Source organism: Octopus bimaculoides, chromosome 3 (genome assembly GCF_046866305.1).
Source record: "Octopus bimaculoides isolate indiv1 chromosome 3, ASM4686630v1, whole genome shotgun sequence".
Taxonomy (NCBI): domain Eukaryota; kingdom Metazoa; phylum Mollusca; class Cephalopoda; order Octopoda; family Octopodidae; genus Octopus; species Octopus bimaculoides.
The window spans coordinates 25,134,130-25,150,005 of NC_142930.1; the positions used below are offsets into that span (position 1 = coordinate 25,134,130).

At 34.3% G+C, this 15,876-nt stretch overlaps 1 protein-coding gene across 2 annotated transcripts in view; it reads left to right on the plus strand.

Annotated features, from left to right (window-relative positions):
- The window catches only part of LOC106878292 (sodium/potassium-transporting ATPase subunit beta-1-interacting protein 2), a 207,879-nt gene that overhangs the window by 95,973 nt on the left and 96,030 nt on the right, over positions 1-15,876 (plus strand). For both annotated transcript variants that reach the window (XM_089348690.1, XM_014927475.3), the window contains exon 3: positions 11,013-11,093. In XM_089348690.1, the coding sequence (XP_089204816.1) occupies positions 11,013-11,093 (81 nt within the window). The remainder of the gene's footprint in view (positions 1-11,012; positions 11,094-15,876) is intronic.

The following is a 15,876-nucleotide window of genomic DNA, read 5'->3' on the forward strand; positions in this document are numbered from 1 at the left end:
ACAAGCAAGGTCAAATTTTCTCATGGCCAGGCATGAATTCACAGAATATTGGAAATGAATGATGCTGCTTATATCGCAATGACACTCATTTACTGCTATTGCATAACATTGCAACAAAGAGACATAAACACACTCGCTTATGCATACATATTTCTGTGTTTGTATGTCTGTCTATCTATCTATCTATTGCATGTATATATATATATGTATATATATATTGCATGTATATATGTGTGTGTTTGTGTATGTATGTATGACTTCTACAAGGCAAAGCTTTGGCCAGCCTGGAGCTATAGCAGAAGATGCCCAAAATACCATGCTGTAGGGCTGAACCTGAAGCCATGTGGTTGGTAAACAGACTTATCCACACAGCCATTTCTGTGCATATAGTATATTTTGAATTATAATTCTAGAAAAAAGGTTCACCACTGATTTTAGATTTAGTTCAAAACTTCAACTTGTTTCTTTAGGGGATGTTATTAAACTGCTAACCTTTGCTTTACCTGTTTTTGATCATTTATTTGATATAGTTTATGAATAATAGCATTGTTAGTTACAGGTATCCAGCAAAAGGCTAGTCATTTGCTCACTGAAAGGGCTAGTCACTTGTTCACTGCATTTCAAATTACGACAGTGACAGGGAGTGTCTGTAATTTGATGGACTTCATCCAAAGAGCACTGGTTTTTCACCAATATTTATATCCTTTGCAATTTCCATCTATTGAATACCACTCCCAAGGTATTGGTCAGCCAGATGATTCCCTACCACTTGCTCAGCATATTTTATAGTGGGATCAATTCTGAAACCATGTGGTTGTTAAACCATATCTGAAACTGTTGCATAGTGAAACAGTACACCCCTCCTGGTAAAAAGTTGTAGTAGCCAGCCATTAGACCAGTTACCAGTTGACAGAGGAAGGTCAAGTGGTGGACTGTGTTGATGGGCTGATATAGTAATTATACTGTGATACTGAGTGGACGTTATAACGAGCCAACCTTTTGAGGATAATAACACTGACTGGGGGTCGTACAGTGCCAAATAGACCCATTCTATCGATGACCTTGTAATATAGCAATATTTGTCAGAGTAACAACTGTCGCCAAAAAACTGCTTTACAACAGAACCCTTATGTGAAATAACATCTTTGTGAAGCAACTCTACTTTGGTGTTACCTTCATAGATGTAACAGCCTAGAAGATGGTATTTTGTAGAGAAATATCACTTATGGTGAAATAAGACATAAGAATTTTGAAAAGTCTTGATTAAATATAGAGAGTTACTGAATATATTCCAACTCCTTGTGCAAGTATCAACAAGCTTTCGTACTGTATGCCTAAAGCTTTATATGCTTTTATTTCTGATGAAACTGCCACAGAAACCTATTTACCATAATGCTTTGTATTGCAGTGTTATAGTTACAGACTTGAGGTGATTTGTGGTCTGTGTTAGTGTTGTTTTTGTTGTGTATTATCATTTATGTAGGCTTATGTATTGTTTCATTGTTGTAGTTTGAAGAAACTTATGGCTTGTGGTGCAACATTGTTTCTACTACTATTACTACTACTATTATTAGCAATGGAGATAACAATGCTGTAATACTAGTAGTATTGTTTAGTTGTTTTATTTAATGGAGGCAGCTGCAACAGTTGTAGTATTAAGGATATATCTTTTGTATAAAGATATGATTTTGCTTTGGGTGGTTGTGGCGATAAAAGCATTAGGAGAATCTAGCTTTTTGTAAATAAATTTCTTTGTATAGTAAGTGTTAGTAGTATTAGTAGTTATTGCATAGATAAGATTTTTAGTAAATTATTTACCAACAGGTCAGCCTTGATCTAACAGACAGACCTATGATTAAACATATTCAATCTTCTGCCTATCTCTTATTCAGATGTTAATGTGTCTAGGACTACCTTATTTAATGTTTTCCTCTTAAAAGCATAAAACAGGAAAGATGATTTGAGAAAGATTTCACTTCCATTTCTACCAGGCTAACTGACTTTGAAATTTTCTGTAGTAGTGACGGTGGTAGTGATTAAAAACTCCCTTTTGGCATAATAAAAATTTAAAAACCAGCTTGATTCATTATCATCATAACTGTTATTATCCAGGGAAAAGTTCTCATATATTGTAAAATACCTTTGTTGCTATTTAATAGATTGCTGTACTGTTAATTTACTAATGTTGAGCAGTAGCTAGATATGTGACAGTTGCCAGATAAGGTGATTTGTAAGGATAAAATGTAAAAAAAACTGTTAGAAGTTAGTAAGGTACACATATATTGAAGGTTATAATTGTTATGATACTTCTACAACATATTAGTTATCTTTTTTTACCTATATATTAAAGGCTTCAAATGCTCATTTTACGAAGGCAACCAAAATAATTCACACAAATATGAGTATTAAGTGATCCTTGTACATAGTTACTCATCCTGTTTCAAGTAGCTGCCAAAAATCCATAGTTGGGGGATCCATGCACTAGGGGACATCACATATTTATTAATGACCTTCTTATTTTTCATTTTGTTCTTTTACCCAGTATAAATTTCCTACTGTTCTTGATTTTTTTTTAAGGCCTTGTGATCAATAAAAGACATTCTTAGTAGTAGGTAGATTGGCTGATTCATTCTCTTGGGGCCAATTGGATAATATATCAGCCTAATACTGGGTTCATTATAATCAACTTCTCCTCTCAAATGTCTGGTTTTGTGCCTGTTTTAGAAATTATTAATACACAAGTTGGCAGAATAGTTGGAATTTTGGAAGAAATGCTTTGCAGTATTATTTCTGTGTTTGTACATTCTGAGTTCAAATCTCAGAGGTCAATTTTACTTTATATACCTTCAGGGTTGATAAAATACCAAGTCAAGCACTTGGGTTGATATCAACTAAACCTCTCAAAAATTGCTGGCCTTGTGCCCGAACCAGAAATGACTATTATCATAAGTAATACCATTTCATTTGAAGTAGTAGTAGGCTTGGAATTTATTTTTGAGCTTCTATGCAGCTAAACTATTAAGCAACTCCTAATCAATTTTAAAATGTAGGTCACATGTGTTTTCTTAAGTCCTATGATAGCCTACACCTAGTATAAAGGCAGAATGGAAACAGAATAATATTCAAAAAATGAAATTTAATCTATTTTTACATGCAGTATATCTATCAGTGTAGTTGTGCAAACAGTATACTACATCTTGGTGTTCCTAATAATTCTGTTGGCTATCACTAATATAGTTGATCAAAGGTTTGACAGGTTGATACCAACTAAGTATGAACTGCTGTAATTTGAAGGTGCATACTTTGTGGTACACTAAAAAAAAGGACTAATAAATAGTGATTAAAAGTTGCTGTGACTTTATTGTGGAATGTACCCACATTAGAAACAGATCAAAGAAAGGCTTAATAGAAGATAATAGATAACGTTGATGCTACTTATGTCTATGTCAAGCAGTATACTATGTTATGTGATGGATTGTCCTTTGGTTTCAACAATGAACATTCAACTGAATGCCTGGCTAATTAAATTAATGTGGCTGAGTATTCTACTGACATGTGTACTCAATGTAATTCTCAAGCTGAATCAGTGTAACACAATACAATATTGTATTATTTTAGTGATAAAATAATATCCTAATGAGACCAAAAGCATGTCTAGTGTTGTCTTTTATACTTGATAAAATAATTGAAATATTATTAGTCATTTATTAATAGATTTTCATGATTATATAGTTACTTATGGTTAGCATTTTTCATGCTCCCTGCATAAATGTTAACTTTAGCTTAACTATTGAGATAAATATTTATTCTTTCACACAAATACCTTAATTATGTCAGAAGATAAAGACACTTGAAAATCTAGTATATTGTAGGCCATCCAACTGAAGCCATTTTGCTGAAACAGTGGTAATAACTGTAAAATCAAGTGTGTGTGTGTATTTGGCCATCTGTCAAGCAAAGTTTGAGTTATTCAAAACAACTTAACATATAAACGCAGAGAGTTATTTGAAATATGTACATTTGTTTTATATTTACATGCATACACCCATTCATGAAAATACATACACAAGGGTCCCTGTAGCTCCCTGTTCTTTAGAATGAGTGCTACAATACTTAGGTATTGACAAAAATGTATGATATAAAGATTTTAGGAACAAAATGAATGACCAAAGGCTATTATATCAGTCTTTCGAGAATTTGTCATTTTCTTCTTATATGAAATTATCCTCAATGCATTTTTAGTATGGGTACTGGTACCCACATTTGAAAGAGCTAAAAAGGAAATCTGCACCACAAATATTAAATTCTACAAGATTCTGACATCAACTGGAATCTTGCACTAAAATAGTGATATTAAGATACCATCTGAGAATAAAAGGGGGTGGAAGAGAGGCTTATTTATGATCAGTACAGGCAGCCTTCAAATATTGTATGGTATCACTCAGACCACAACTGCTAAGCAATAGTAGTCAAGAGCTCAAAAGTAAAGCAAATATCTTCCAGATCACTTCCCAATGTTTTGTGTAATTTCAGAACTGTGGGGCTAGTGTACCTGATCAAAATCCCTTGATTGAGAAGCACTACCCACTCTCAAAAAGGTTATGCATTGCTATTTCTTTATGGCTGTGTTTTCTGACAACTTGAGGATGATGTCGCTATTGATAGAAAGTGAGGCATTTCTTGTAGTCTTGGCCATTATATTTTGAAGGTTATGCCTTTGTAATTCAAGAGCAAGAACCCCACACCTAGGATGTGATTGAGAATATTGTCACATTCCTGTGGAGGATATTATACATGTGATCAGCAGGTGTTCCAAAATATTATATTTTGCTGTTAAAACAATATACAAAATTTCTTTAAAAAGACTGCTTTGAGATAAATATAGAAAATATTTATGATGAGCATATATGTTTCAATGCAAAGAACATTGATAGAACATTTCTATCAAACTTTCTCCAGATGCAAACTCAAGTCTTGTATACTTTTTTGGAATAAGGAAACTTGGTTATAGAGGCCATTTGTTTTGCAGATGTAAACATTTTCAAAATACTTTACTATTCAGATTATAAATTTCAACTTATAATAGCACATTTAGTCATGATATTATCTAAATGGTGATTTTGAAAAACTGGGTTTTCGAGCAAAGAAAATGACCAGCTGGCACACTTTGCAAATACAATCTGTAAGCAGAACTCTAAAAATTGGCAAAACTTCCTTAAAATCCTAAATACAACTCTTCACTTCCTTTACACAGTAAATTCAAATAATTTCAAAAAAAAAAAAAAAAACATATATATGCATTAAGGTAAAATTGGCTGCTCAGAGGATAACAAAAATATAGCCACTTTTTTTTAAAACATTTCTATTAGTCTTCCCTTTTTTTTTTATAACATTGCCAGTGAGCAGGTGATCAGGTTAGAAGAAAAAACATATGTTCGCATATGCGTGTGCGCGCGCGCGCGCACACACACACACACACACACACACACACTTAGCATAGTTATGCACACACTCACAAACCCAAAAGTGTATGTCTTTGTGTGTTTGTAACATACATATCTTTGGGAGTATGTATAACACAACTGAAATTAAAGGATAAAATAACTGGCTTTAAATCAAATTTTGGAATAGAATATACTTAATGGGTTTTGTGATGTATCAAAAAAATGTCATCTGTCTGACATATTGAGCTATCTTATTTATTATGGAATTTTAATTTTTGCTGAAATAGAATGAAAAACATTCAAACTGCAAGTCACCTCATTTCAATTCCATTTGAATTATACATGAAAACTTGTTCTAATACTTATAAATATTACATTTAGTCTAAAAAAAATTAACCCAAACAACTATTTCCTTTTGTGTACATTTTGATGCAGATATACATGCATTAGATTGGTATTTTTTTCTGTACCTCTGTTGTGAGCATTTGAACCAGACTTCCATCTCCAAAGTTTTCCCTGCATTTTGTGAACAATTGTTTTGTTGGATATAGGTTTCTAACATGTGTTTCACTGGTTCATTACATTTACTTTGGCAAGGGAGTCTATGCTGTTCAGGTAGAATAAAAATTACAAGGTATTTTTATTAATTTGGCCAAAATGTCATGCAATACTTTTATTAACAATAATGCTGTCAGTGCCAGCATTACTGTTGAAGAGGATAAGGGCAGACTTATTCAGTTCTGAGTTCATGTGTGCTGTAAATAGATGTAAGCTCCTATTCACTCTGTGGTTTGGCTAATGGTTAAATGGTCTCTGAAGCTACAAGAATTGCTGAGACTAGTTAAGAGTTTCTTTTCTGACCATAGAGAGAGAAGCATGTAAGGTGACCAGTATATTTACTTTTCATGGTAAGGCTAAAAATGAGTATGTGCTATAAGCCTACATATCCAAGTTTACTTCCCGCCCTCTCTCTCTCTCTCTCTCTCTCAGATGTATGTATGTGTGTTTGTATATGTCTACTGTTTATAGTTCCTTCTGTACCATGGTTTCACATTAAATATTTAAGAATTTGGACACGGTAATCTTCATTGCACCTTTGTAGCAGTTGAAGAACGATGTCATATATGCCATGTTCTATAAATGCATATTAAGCAATTAAGTGTTTAATACAGAAAAATAACAGTATCTAACCATTCTGTTTACACTATATGTGATTAATCCCCGCTTATTTCATATAATCTAACATCTGTCTGTACATACTTCCAGCATTAAAAAAATATCCCAGTGAACATTTTTTTTGTCTTTAGACCACAACTTAAGCACACATATACAATGGATTTTCTTAATAGTTTCTGCCCACCAAATTTTATTCACCAAGATATTAGTCAACCTGAGACTAATGTAGAAGACACTTGTGTAAGGTACTACATAGAATCAAACCTGGAACTGTGTAACTGTAAAGCATACTTCTTAACCACAGTCAAATCTATACCTGAATCATTAGTTGTCTCACAGTTTTTCAAATAAAATCTATTAAGGTGTTTTTTGCTAATGATGTATGACTTAAAGTTTTATATGTATGATAAAAAAGCTATGATGTGCATGATAAAAAACAGAAAGGTACCATTTAACCTTTTTCTCAAGTACTCCCACTTACCCTCATGTAAATGCAAAGTATCTATAGCAAGACACCTCTATTGTCTCTGACATAAACTCACCTCCCTACTCTCTCTAACACTTGCCTCACTTAAGCATCAGGACTTTTTCCTTGTTCTTTCTTGCCTTGCAAGTTACTTGGCTAACCCACTAGTGCCATTTACATGGAAAAAGCACACAGTACATAATGTGAAGTGATTGGTGTTAGGAAGGGCATTCAGCCATAGAGATCATGCCAAAGCTGAAATGCAGTATAATGCATCTCTGTGGCTTACTAGATTTGGTCAAACTATCCAACCCATGCTAGCATGGAAAAAAATACATTAAATGATAATGGTGAGCCCAGTATGCTTCCTAACATCATCATTCTAACTTTGTAAAAGGACATAAGAAGTATTGAGATGAGATCTCGAGATGCTATGCCTCACAAAATGAGCTGTGATAAGCAATGATACTCTGTACCAGGTCTACTGATCTGATGTTAAAATGATAATCTACAGAAACAAAGCTCAGTATCAAAATTTAGGCAACAGCTGTGTTGAATTAAATTCCAAACTTTAAATTTCAAGTAGTTTTACCATCTGAGATTCAGACTGAATTTTCTAAAAATTTTTTTTTTCCTCACTTAGAGCTTTCACACAGATATTTATGAATATATATGTACATGTAAGAATGTATGTGTGTTTTTACTACACTGCGTTTAGATGCTTCTATGTGTGGAATGTTGCATGTATGAGTTTGATAAGATAGTTGATAAATTATTTTGTAGACAAGTAGTGACTATACTCCTCCCCAAAATGTATGACCTTAGTGAAGTTTATGATGTGTACTTCCAAATGTTATCTTGCATTTCCATATATTTACTGATATCCCAGTACATATTTGTAAATTTGAATGTTGATTCTTCTCATTAAAATTATTTACCTATGTGTATAATTTTACTAGAATTGTTATTTTGCCATACAAACTGATTAGTAGCATTTCATTCGTCTTTACATTCTGAATTCAAATTCTGCCAAGGTCAACTTTGCCTTATCCTTTCAGGGTTGATAAAATAATTACCAGTCAAACACTGGATTTGATGTAATCGACTTCCCTCTCCCCAAAGTTGCTAGCCTTGTGCTAAAATCTGAAGCCAATATTATAACTTAATTTATTATTTTCTGTTAAACTGCTAAAATTAGTCATTCATATTTTTGTTAATGTAATCAAAAAATAATTTTACAAAAAACTGCAACAAAATACAAGTATCTTGGTGAAAATATACCAGTGTTATGGTTAAAGATCCAATTAAGGCCTGCAAATTGCTTTTCACCATGATTTTCAATGACAGCCTAGCAACATTGTTGTAGTAGTTATGGTGACAGTTGCCTCGTTTGAGGTTTGTAATTAATTAGTTATCACCACCACCACCAGCATCATCGCCACCATTGCTATCATCTTCTCCATCAATTTGTGTCCATTTTAGTTTGAAGCTACCTTAAGTTAAACATTGACATTTTCAAGTGCTCTTATCATTGATTGTTTTTTTTCTTCAATACAAATTGTTGTAGGGGGTGTACAATTGATTTGAGTCAGATCAATAACTATAAATTAGTTTATTAACCCAGAGATATAAAAGGTAATGTTAGCTCTGGTAAGCTTTGAACTTAGTGATTACACTAAATACTGCAGAGCATTTTATCTGGCACTTAACTATTTCTGCAGCTCTATCACCAATTATTGTCATCGTCGTCGTCATCAGTGTTATTTCTTCTGACTCTTTTCAGACAGTAAGTTGGCAGAATGCTTAGAACATCAGTCAAAATTCCATTCAGTTGCTTTTTTAAATATTTTGGCTCTTTACATTCTGAGTTCAAATCTTGCCAAAGTCAACTGCCTTCCATCTCATTTTGGGAGTTGAGTATTCCATCAACCCTAGTCAGGAACTGGGATTGAGGGGATCGATTAAACCTCTCTCTTCAAAATTGCTGGCTTTGTATCTAAATCAGGTGCAATTGTTGTTATTAAGGTGACAAGCTGATAGAATAGTTAGTTGGTAAAATGTTTTATAGTATTTCTTTTTATTCATTAGATTCTGAGTTCAAATTCTGCTAAGATCAGATTTATCTTTCATCCTTTTGGGGTTGAGAAAATATAGTACTGATCAAGTATTGGAGTTAATTTAGTCTACTTCCCCTTCCCCTCAAAATAGCTGCTCTTTTGCCAAAATTACAAAGAATTATAAGAGTGTAAAGCTGCAGAATTGTTAGAGCATCAGAAAAAATGCCCTGCAATATTTGCTCAGGCTTTTTATATTCTAAGTTCAGATCCCACCAAGATAAACTTTGCCTTTTATCCTTTTGGGAGCCAATAAAGTACCAATCAAGAACTGGTACTTTATCAACCAATACAATAAGTACAGATCAATAAAATAAGTACAGAACTTTGTCTGGGGACTATGGATAGCTTCCAAAAATCCCTATCCTGGCAGTATGAAGGTTTGGGGTAGATTACTGGTTTGAAATAAGCTCAACAAGCAAAGAACTGTTGTCCAGGTCAGTTTGAGATGCATGAAAAGCACTGAAACTGTTCTACATTTACTCAGTGTTCAAACATTGCTGACTTATGGAGTTATGTTACACAACTGTATTAGATATAAGACATTTTCATGGTGGATTTGGCCAATAAACAAGATTGTTTGGCCTTTTGCCCTCATATGATTTGGAAATGCAGGAATTGTTTTCTTTGTCTAGTTGTTATGGCGAAAGAGCTTGTATGGTGCATATGACCAAAAAGGCTGAAGAGGGAGAGGAAGGTGACTTGAAATGTAGGTGAAAGCTCTGCTGGGTCAAGGGTGTTTGTGTCTACTCACAACTAAAGGGGCTCCCAAAACAGCAAAAGCATATGACATAGAGCCAAGTCTTGATTCTGAGTGATGGTCATTACATATGGCCCATTGTTTTACATACAAAATATTTCAAAACCAAAATGTAGGTATACAAAAAGAAACAAGTTATACAAACTGAAAATAAAATACCTTTTACTTTCTACCTTTGAGTATGTATGTATGTATATATGTATGTATGTATATACTTTTGTCCATCATTGTCAGCAATGACCAGTTCATCACATGGAAGAAGATGGGTCATGGTGCATATGGCTTTGGCCAATCAGGCCGATGCATACTCAGAAGGTTCCACTGCAGGTTGAGCACTGATGGTCTGCTGGGAATAAAGGCAAGGAGTTGGCTCTGAACTTGCACAGCTTATGTTTTCTTGGTGCTTCTTCAATCCTTTTCTGTTTGTAGGGCAAGGTTGTTTTGTGGAGAACCAGCAGTTGCCCATGCATACCAGTCTCCCCTCTCCATACCTCCAATGTTGTCCATGGGAAAGGCAAAAGCCAATACAGTTTGGCACCAGTGATCTTGTAACTCATTTCTACAGCTAAGTGAACTGGAGCAGTGTCAAATAATCTTGCTCAAGAATACAACACTAAGAGCCCAGATGCTGTTTTGAAAAATTGGACTGACAACTCATTGATATTTGATTACATCAATGGGTGGAACTCTTGGGTCCCAGTGCACATCTAAATCTGGTGGAACCCATTCTCTCCAGATCAGATTTGTTCCAGAGAGAGAGAGAGAGAGAGAGGGAGGGCAGTATCAACTGGTACTTCATCATTTCTGAAGAGATGAATAGCATAGTTGGTGAGATTTGAACTCGGAGTGCAAGTGGCAGGTGCACCTCCAATTCATATATATATATAAAAACATGCATGCATGCACACATACAAAGAATGAGAAATAGCATGTTGTAACAGAGATCAATGAAATCAACTGTTTAGTTTCAGCAGAGTGGATGTCCATGTGTGTGTGTCAGACTATCAGAGCCAGTATCTATTATTAATATTGTTATTTTTAATTTTTTTCAGTATTCAATATGGAGTTTGCTATGGATAGGTTGGAATATTTTTGTCATTTGTCTCTACTTAGAAATTGGTATATTAAGCAGGGTAAGTAAACATTCACTTTATTCTGATTGTATCTGTGTGTCTTATATGTATAGCCAAGAGAGTTTGTATGGTTAAAAGAATGGGATATGTCTTACAGGATTATCTTATAGATTAAAAAAACCAATTTGAAATGGGTGGCAATACCAGCAACAGCCTATCTCCCATCAGAAGTATTATATAAAACATGTCAGGTGCAGGCATGAATGTGTCGTTAAGAGGTTTGCTTCCCAACCATGTGTTCTTTGGTTCAGTCCCTCTGTGCAGTACCTTGGGCAAGTGTCTTCTACAGTTGCTCCAAGCCAACCAAATCCTTGTGGTGATGATATGTGTGTGTTTGTGTATACCCGTGTCTTAACATATGATTGCTGTAAAGGACTCATGCAAGTGAAGTTGTTTGCTATTTTACATTGGAAAGGTGCAGGTTGGTGGCAGGATGAGTTTCTGGTCATAGAAAATCTGCCTTGACAAATTCTGTCTGACCCTGCAAGCATGAGAAAGTGAACATCAAATGATGGTGTGTTATTTTTATTATAATGGTTGTTATCAATAAGGCATTAGAGTTTTGTTGACGCTTCCTGCATTCAAATCCTGCTGACATCAACTTTAACTTTCATCCCTCCTTGGCTGATTAAATAAGTAATCTGGTATTGGTTCTACCAATTAGAGTCCCTCAAATACAAATTTATGGCTTAGTCCTAATATGAGGAACCATTATTGATGGTGTCATTGTTTCTTTAAGTTCTCTCTTGCTGATGTTGACTTTACAGAGGCTCCTATTAAGACCAATTAAATAAAAGTACCATTAAAAGTACTGAAATTGATTAATTTAAATGCCTTTTTTTGTCCACAATACATGATTTTTACCAAAGTTAGAAATTATATTGTTCAAACTCATTGAAAAAACAAAATCTTTATTCTGACTTTCTGATTTCAGTTTTAAATTGAATTTTTTTGCCGTAACTAATGTTATTTCAACTGAGCAATTTGATAAGGGATTAACTTACTTCCCAAAAGATTGGTTGATTATATCTTGTCACATATTCTCTGTTGTGCCTATGAACAAAACTGGAGGATCCTCTATGTGGCTGAATCTCAAATTGTATCTATCATCTTAAAATAAGATACACTGGATAATGTAGTCCATAGCACTCTATTCCTGACCCCACCCCAACCAAATATCTGTGGATTGAATGATTTAATCATAGGCCTTCTTAAGCGGGGCTGACTTGGGGCTAAATAGCACAACTTACAGTACTTCATTCTGCAAGTTGCTGTTCTGTGCAACAGTCTCTCTCCCTCTCTCTCTGTTTCTATAATAAACTCCAGTTTTCCCAACTTCATTTTCACATGCTCTCTCTTTATTTCTCTTATTCTAGAAATTCATGAAAGACTAAACTTGAGTCTTCATAAAAAAGAAAAAAGATAAAATATGAGAAACAAATTATGGTTGTAGCATCCTTTGAATTCCTTGCAGTATGTTTAGTTATTGGTTAGTCCCAAGTTAGCCTTGAATTAACAGATCTTTATGATCAAAGACATTCCAACAAAGATAATCCTGTTTCATTAAGCATACCTTAACCCTTTCGTTACTAACCCGGCCGTAGCCGGCCGAAAAAATTTTTGGTTCATAAGACTAACCCGGCCGTAGCCGACCGAGCATACCCATTGTTATTTAAATGTATATTTGAACCCAAATCTCGTTAATACAGTCGTTAAAACACCTGATTTCACTTTGCAAACAGTTGAGTTATTGTCTCCCACATTGTTTGGCCTGATATTTGAACTCAGTGAATTTTGGAAGATTTTTTTCCACATTTTTTGCGGCGTTGATTTTTTTCAACTTTGAAGATGGAGAGGAGTTTCATGCTATCAAGCAGTGATTCCGAATTTGAAGGTTTTTCAACAGAAGATATGGAGATATCGAAGAAAAGAATGAATGAGCTACAAAAGCACGTGGTGAACGATAATAAATCGGATATTTCTGTATCCGAAACCGAAATCAGCGATTCTGAAAGCGGCGACGGTGACAGCGAGGATGATTTTACACCAGAATGGAGTAAAAATTAAAACAAACGTTTTTATTAACAATTTTTGTGAGGAAACAGGGTCTACCCATAGTCTTTCTCAGGAAGCGAAACCTTTAGACTTCCTTTTCATGCTTGTTTCAACTGATTACTGCGGAAACAAACCGTTACGAAGAATGTAAACAAACCGGGAAAAAAAAAGATAGCTTGCGGTTTCCTGCAACTGTAGATGAAATACGGGCATTTTTTGCCATAAATGTTGTTATGGATATTAGACAGTTACCCAGAATAACAAATTACTGGAGCGATTAGGAACCTTTTGGCGATGAATATATTTCCAGTATTATGAACGAGTACGATTCGTGAAGCTGAACCAATATTTACATGTGAGAGACACTAGCAGTACCCCCCCCCCCCGCCAGTACGTGGAGAACTTTGAGACAAAAATTATGCAATAGAATTGATTAAGAACCCTTTCTTTAATTATGTTCCAAATATCATATTAATATGTTGATAAATAAAAAAGTTACCGGTGTTTAATGAGACTAGTCTAAATTCATGATTATTTTAGAATTTAATTGAAACTCATGAGGGGTGTATTTTGGCCAGAAATATAGTAACGAAAAGGTTAAACATTATTATTCAATGTATTTTTCCTTTTGTGATGATGGTATGACTTGAGGGAAATTTAGCTGCTGTTTCTAGCAGGTTGAATCATCACATTAGAGGCTTCTCTGCTGACTTGAATATTTTAAGCAGTTTATTTTAATTTCAGGGATTTTTCAAAATAATTTTAAAATTTCTTTTTAAAAAAAAATTATGTAAATAAATTGAAAGTGTCTCAGAAATATTCAACACTATAACAAGCTTGAGTCAAATTAATATTTAATACCATTTTTTGTCATCTTAATCAATATTTATGTTTTGATATTATTAATTTTTGTTTTTAAATGAAGTTTCACTAATCTTATTTTATTGGGAAAAGTTAAGCTGTGTTCACTATCTGAATACTTTTTAATTGGATAAAACAAGATGGATGAAAGTCAGCTGTATTTCTTAAAAGACTGTGGGCTTTTTTTTTTCTTGTAATATCATTAGTATAACTTGGTTAAATAAGTAGACAAGCTCAAGTGAAACCTACATTGCATTCTTGTGTGCTCTTGAGACAGTGGTAGTGCTACACACACACACACACACACACACACACACACACACACACACACTTGTGCATACACCCCCCCACACTGATACATAAACGTATATACATACACCTGTGTGTCCACGTGCTCACACAAACACATACTCTTGAACCACTTGCTCACAGACATTACTTCTTGCTTCTTCTGTTGCTATTACGATATTTCTTTTGAAATAGACTCTCCAATTAGGCCCACATGATGCATCTATTTCTATATCTCTATCAATCCTACCATAAGTCATCTCTCAGATTCCATTTTACTGAGTCCTTTCCTTCTGAAATCCCCTCCTAATTTACATCTTCCAAGCAGACAACTATTTACAGGTGTTTAAAGTGAACATCATTTCCTTCAGTTACACTGGTCTAGGAGGGCAGGCAAAGGTCAAGGCTACTGCTGCTCTTCCTCCTCAGTGATTAACAGGACCGGATTAAGACCCATTGAGGCCTTAAGCACTTAAAAGATTTTGGTGCCACTATATATATGTGATTCAAAATTTAAACAATAATAAACCATAAAATGATTTTTTTTTGTTTTTCAAAATGGAACAAAATGAAGAGCAAGATGGGAGAAAATATTCATTTTATCTTTTTATGCTTCCACTTTATATTTCAAAAGTTTTCTCTTACTTTTTTTCTAATTGTAAAGTCTTTGATCAAATCCTCACTATGACACCATGAACACTTTGAAATTATATTTCTGATCATATACACTTCCTCGAATATTATTTTAGCAAGTTTGAAGTGATTTTTTTTGTGCTGTAAACAATTTATATTTCTGTGGTGGTGTCCCCTCCACTTCTTTTGATGCCCTAAGCATGTACTTACTTTCATTAATGGCTAATCAAGCACTGGCAATTATTATTAATAATAATAATAACAGCCCTTTCTAAATGAGGTGCAAGGCCTGAAATCTCTTGGGAGGGGCTTGTTGATTTCATCGATCCCAGTGCTCAACTGGTACTTATTTCATTAACCCCCTGAAAGCATGAAAGGCATAGTTGACTTCATAGAAATTTGAACTTAGAGCATAAAGATGGGAGAAATGCTGCTTAGCATTTTGTCCAACATGTTAGCTAGCATTTCTGCAAGCTCACCACCTAACCAAAATGTACTTTACAGACAGGTGTTCTGTTCCTTCTTTGCTGGTGACACATCACAGAACAAGGTACCTAATCTAATAGCACCAGCTCCTCTTTAGATATCTTCATCTGATTTCACTCTGTTGCAATGTTGCTTCTGTACATTTGCAACCAGTTGCTTCTGTACATTTTTTTTCTTTTTTCCTGAAGACATTGACTGACGTTTAGATTGGACTTCAGCTTCATCAATTTTACATGTTTGAGAATGGAACTGTAAAGTTTAGGGGGCACTTCCTCAATTCTTCTGACTAAATTATAAAAGAAAAAAGGTACTGGCTTATTAAGTTGATTATCTAATTCCTAGTGACCTAAACCAACTGTATTTCTTTAAATAACCAAGATATTTTGAAACCAGTTAGTAGCCATACATAACATATTGAACAGAACACCTTTAATAGTTCAATATCATTCTGGTAATCAAA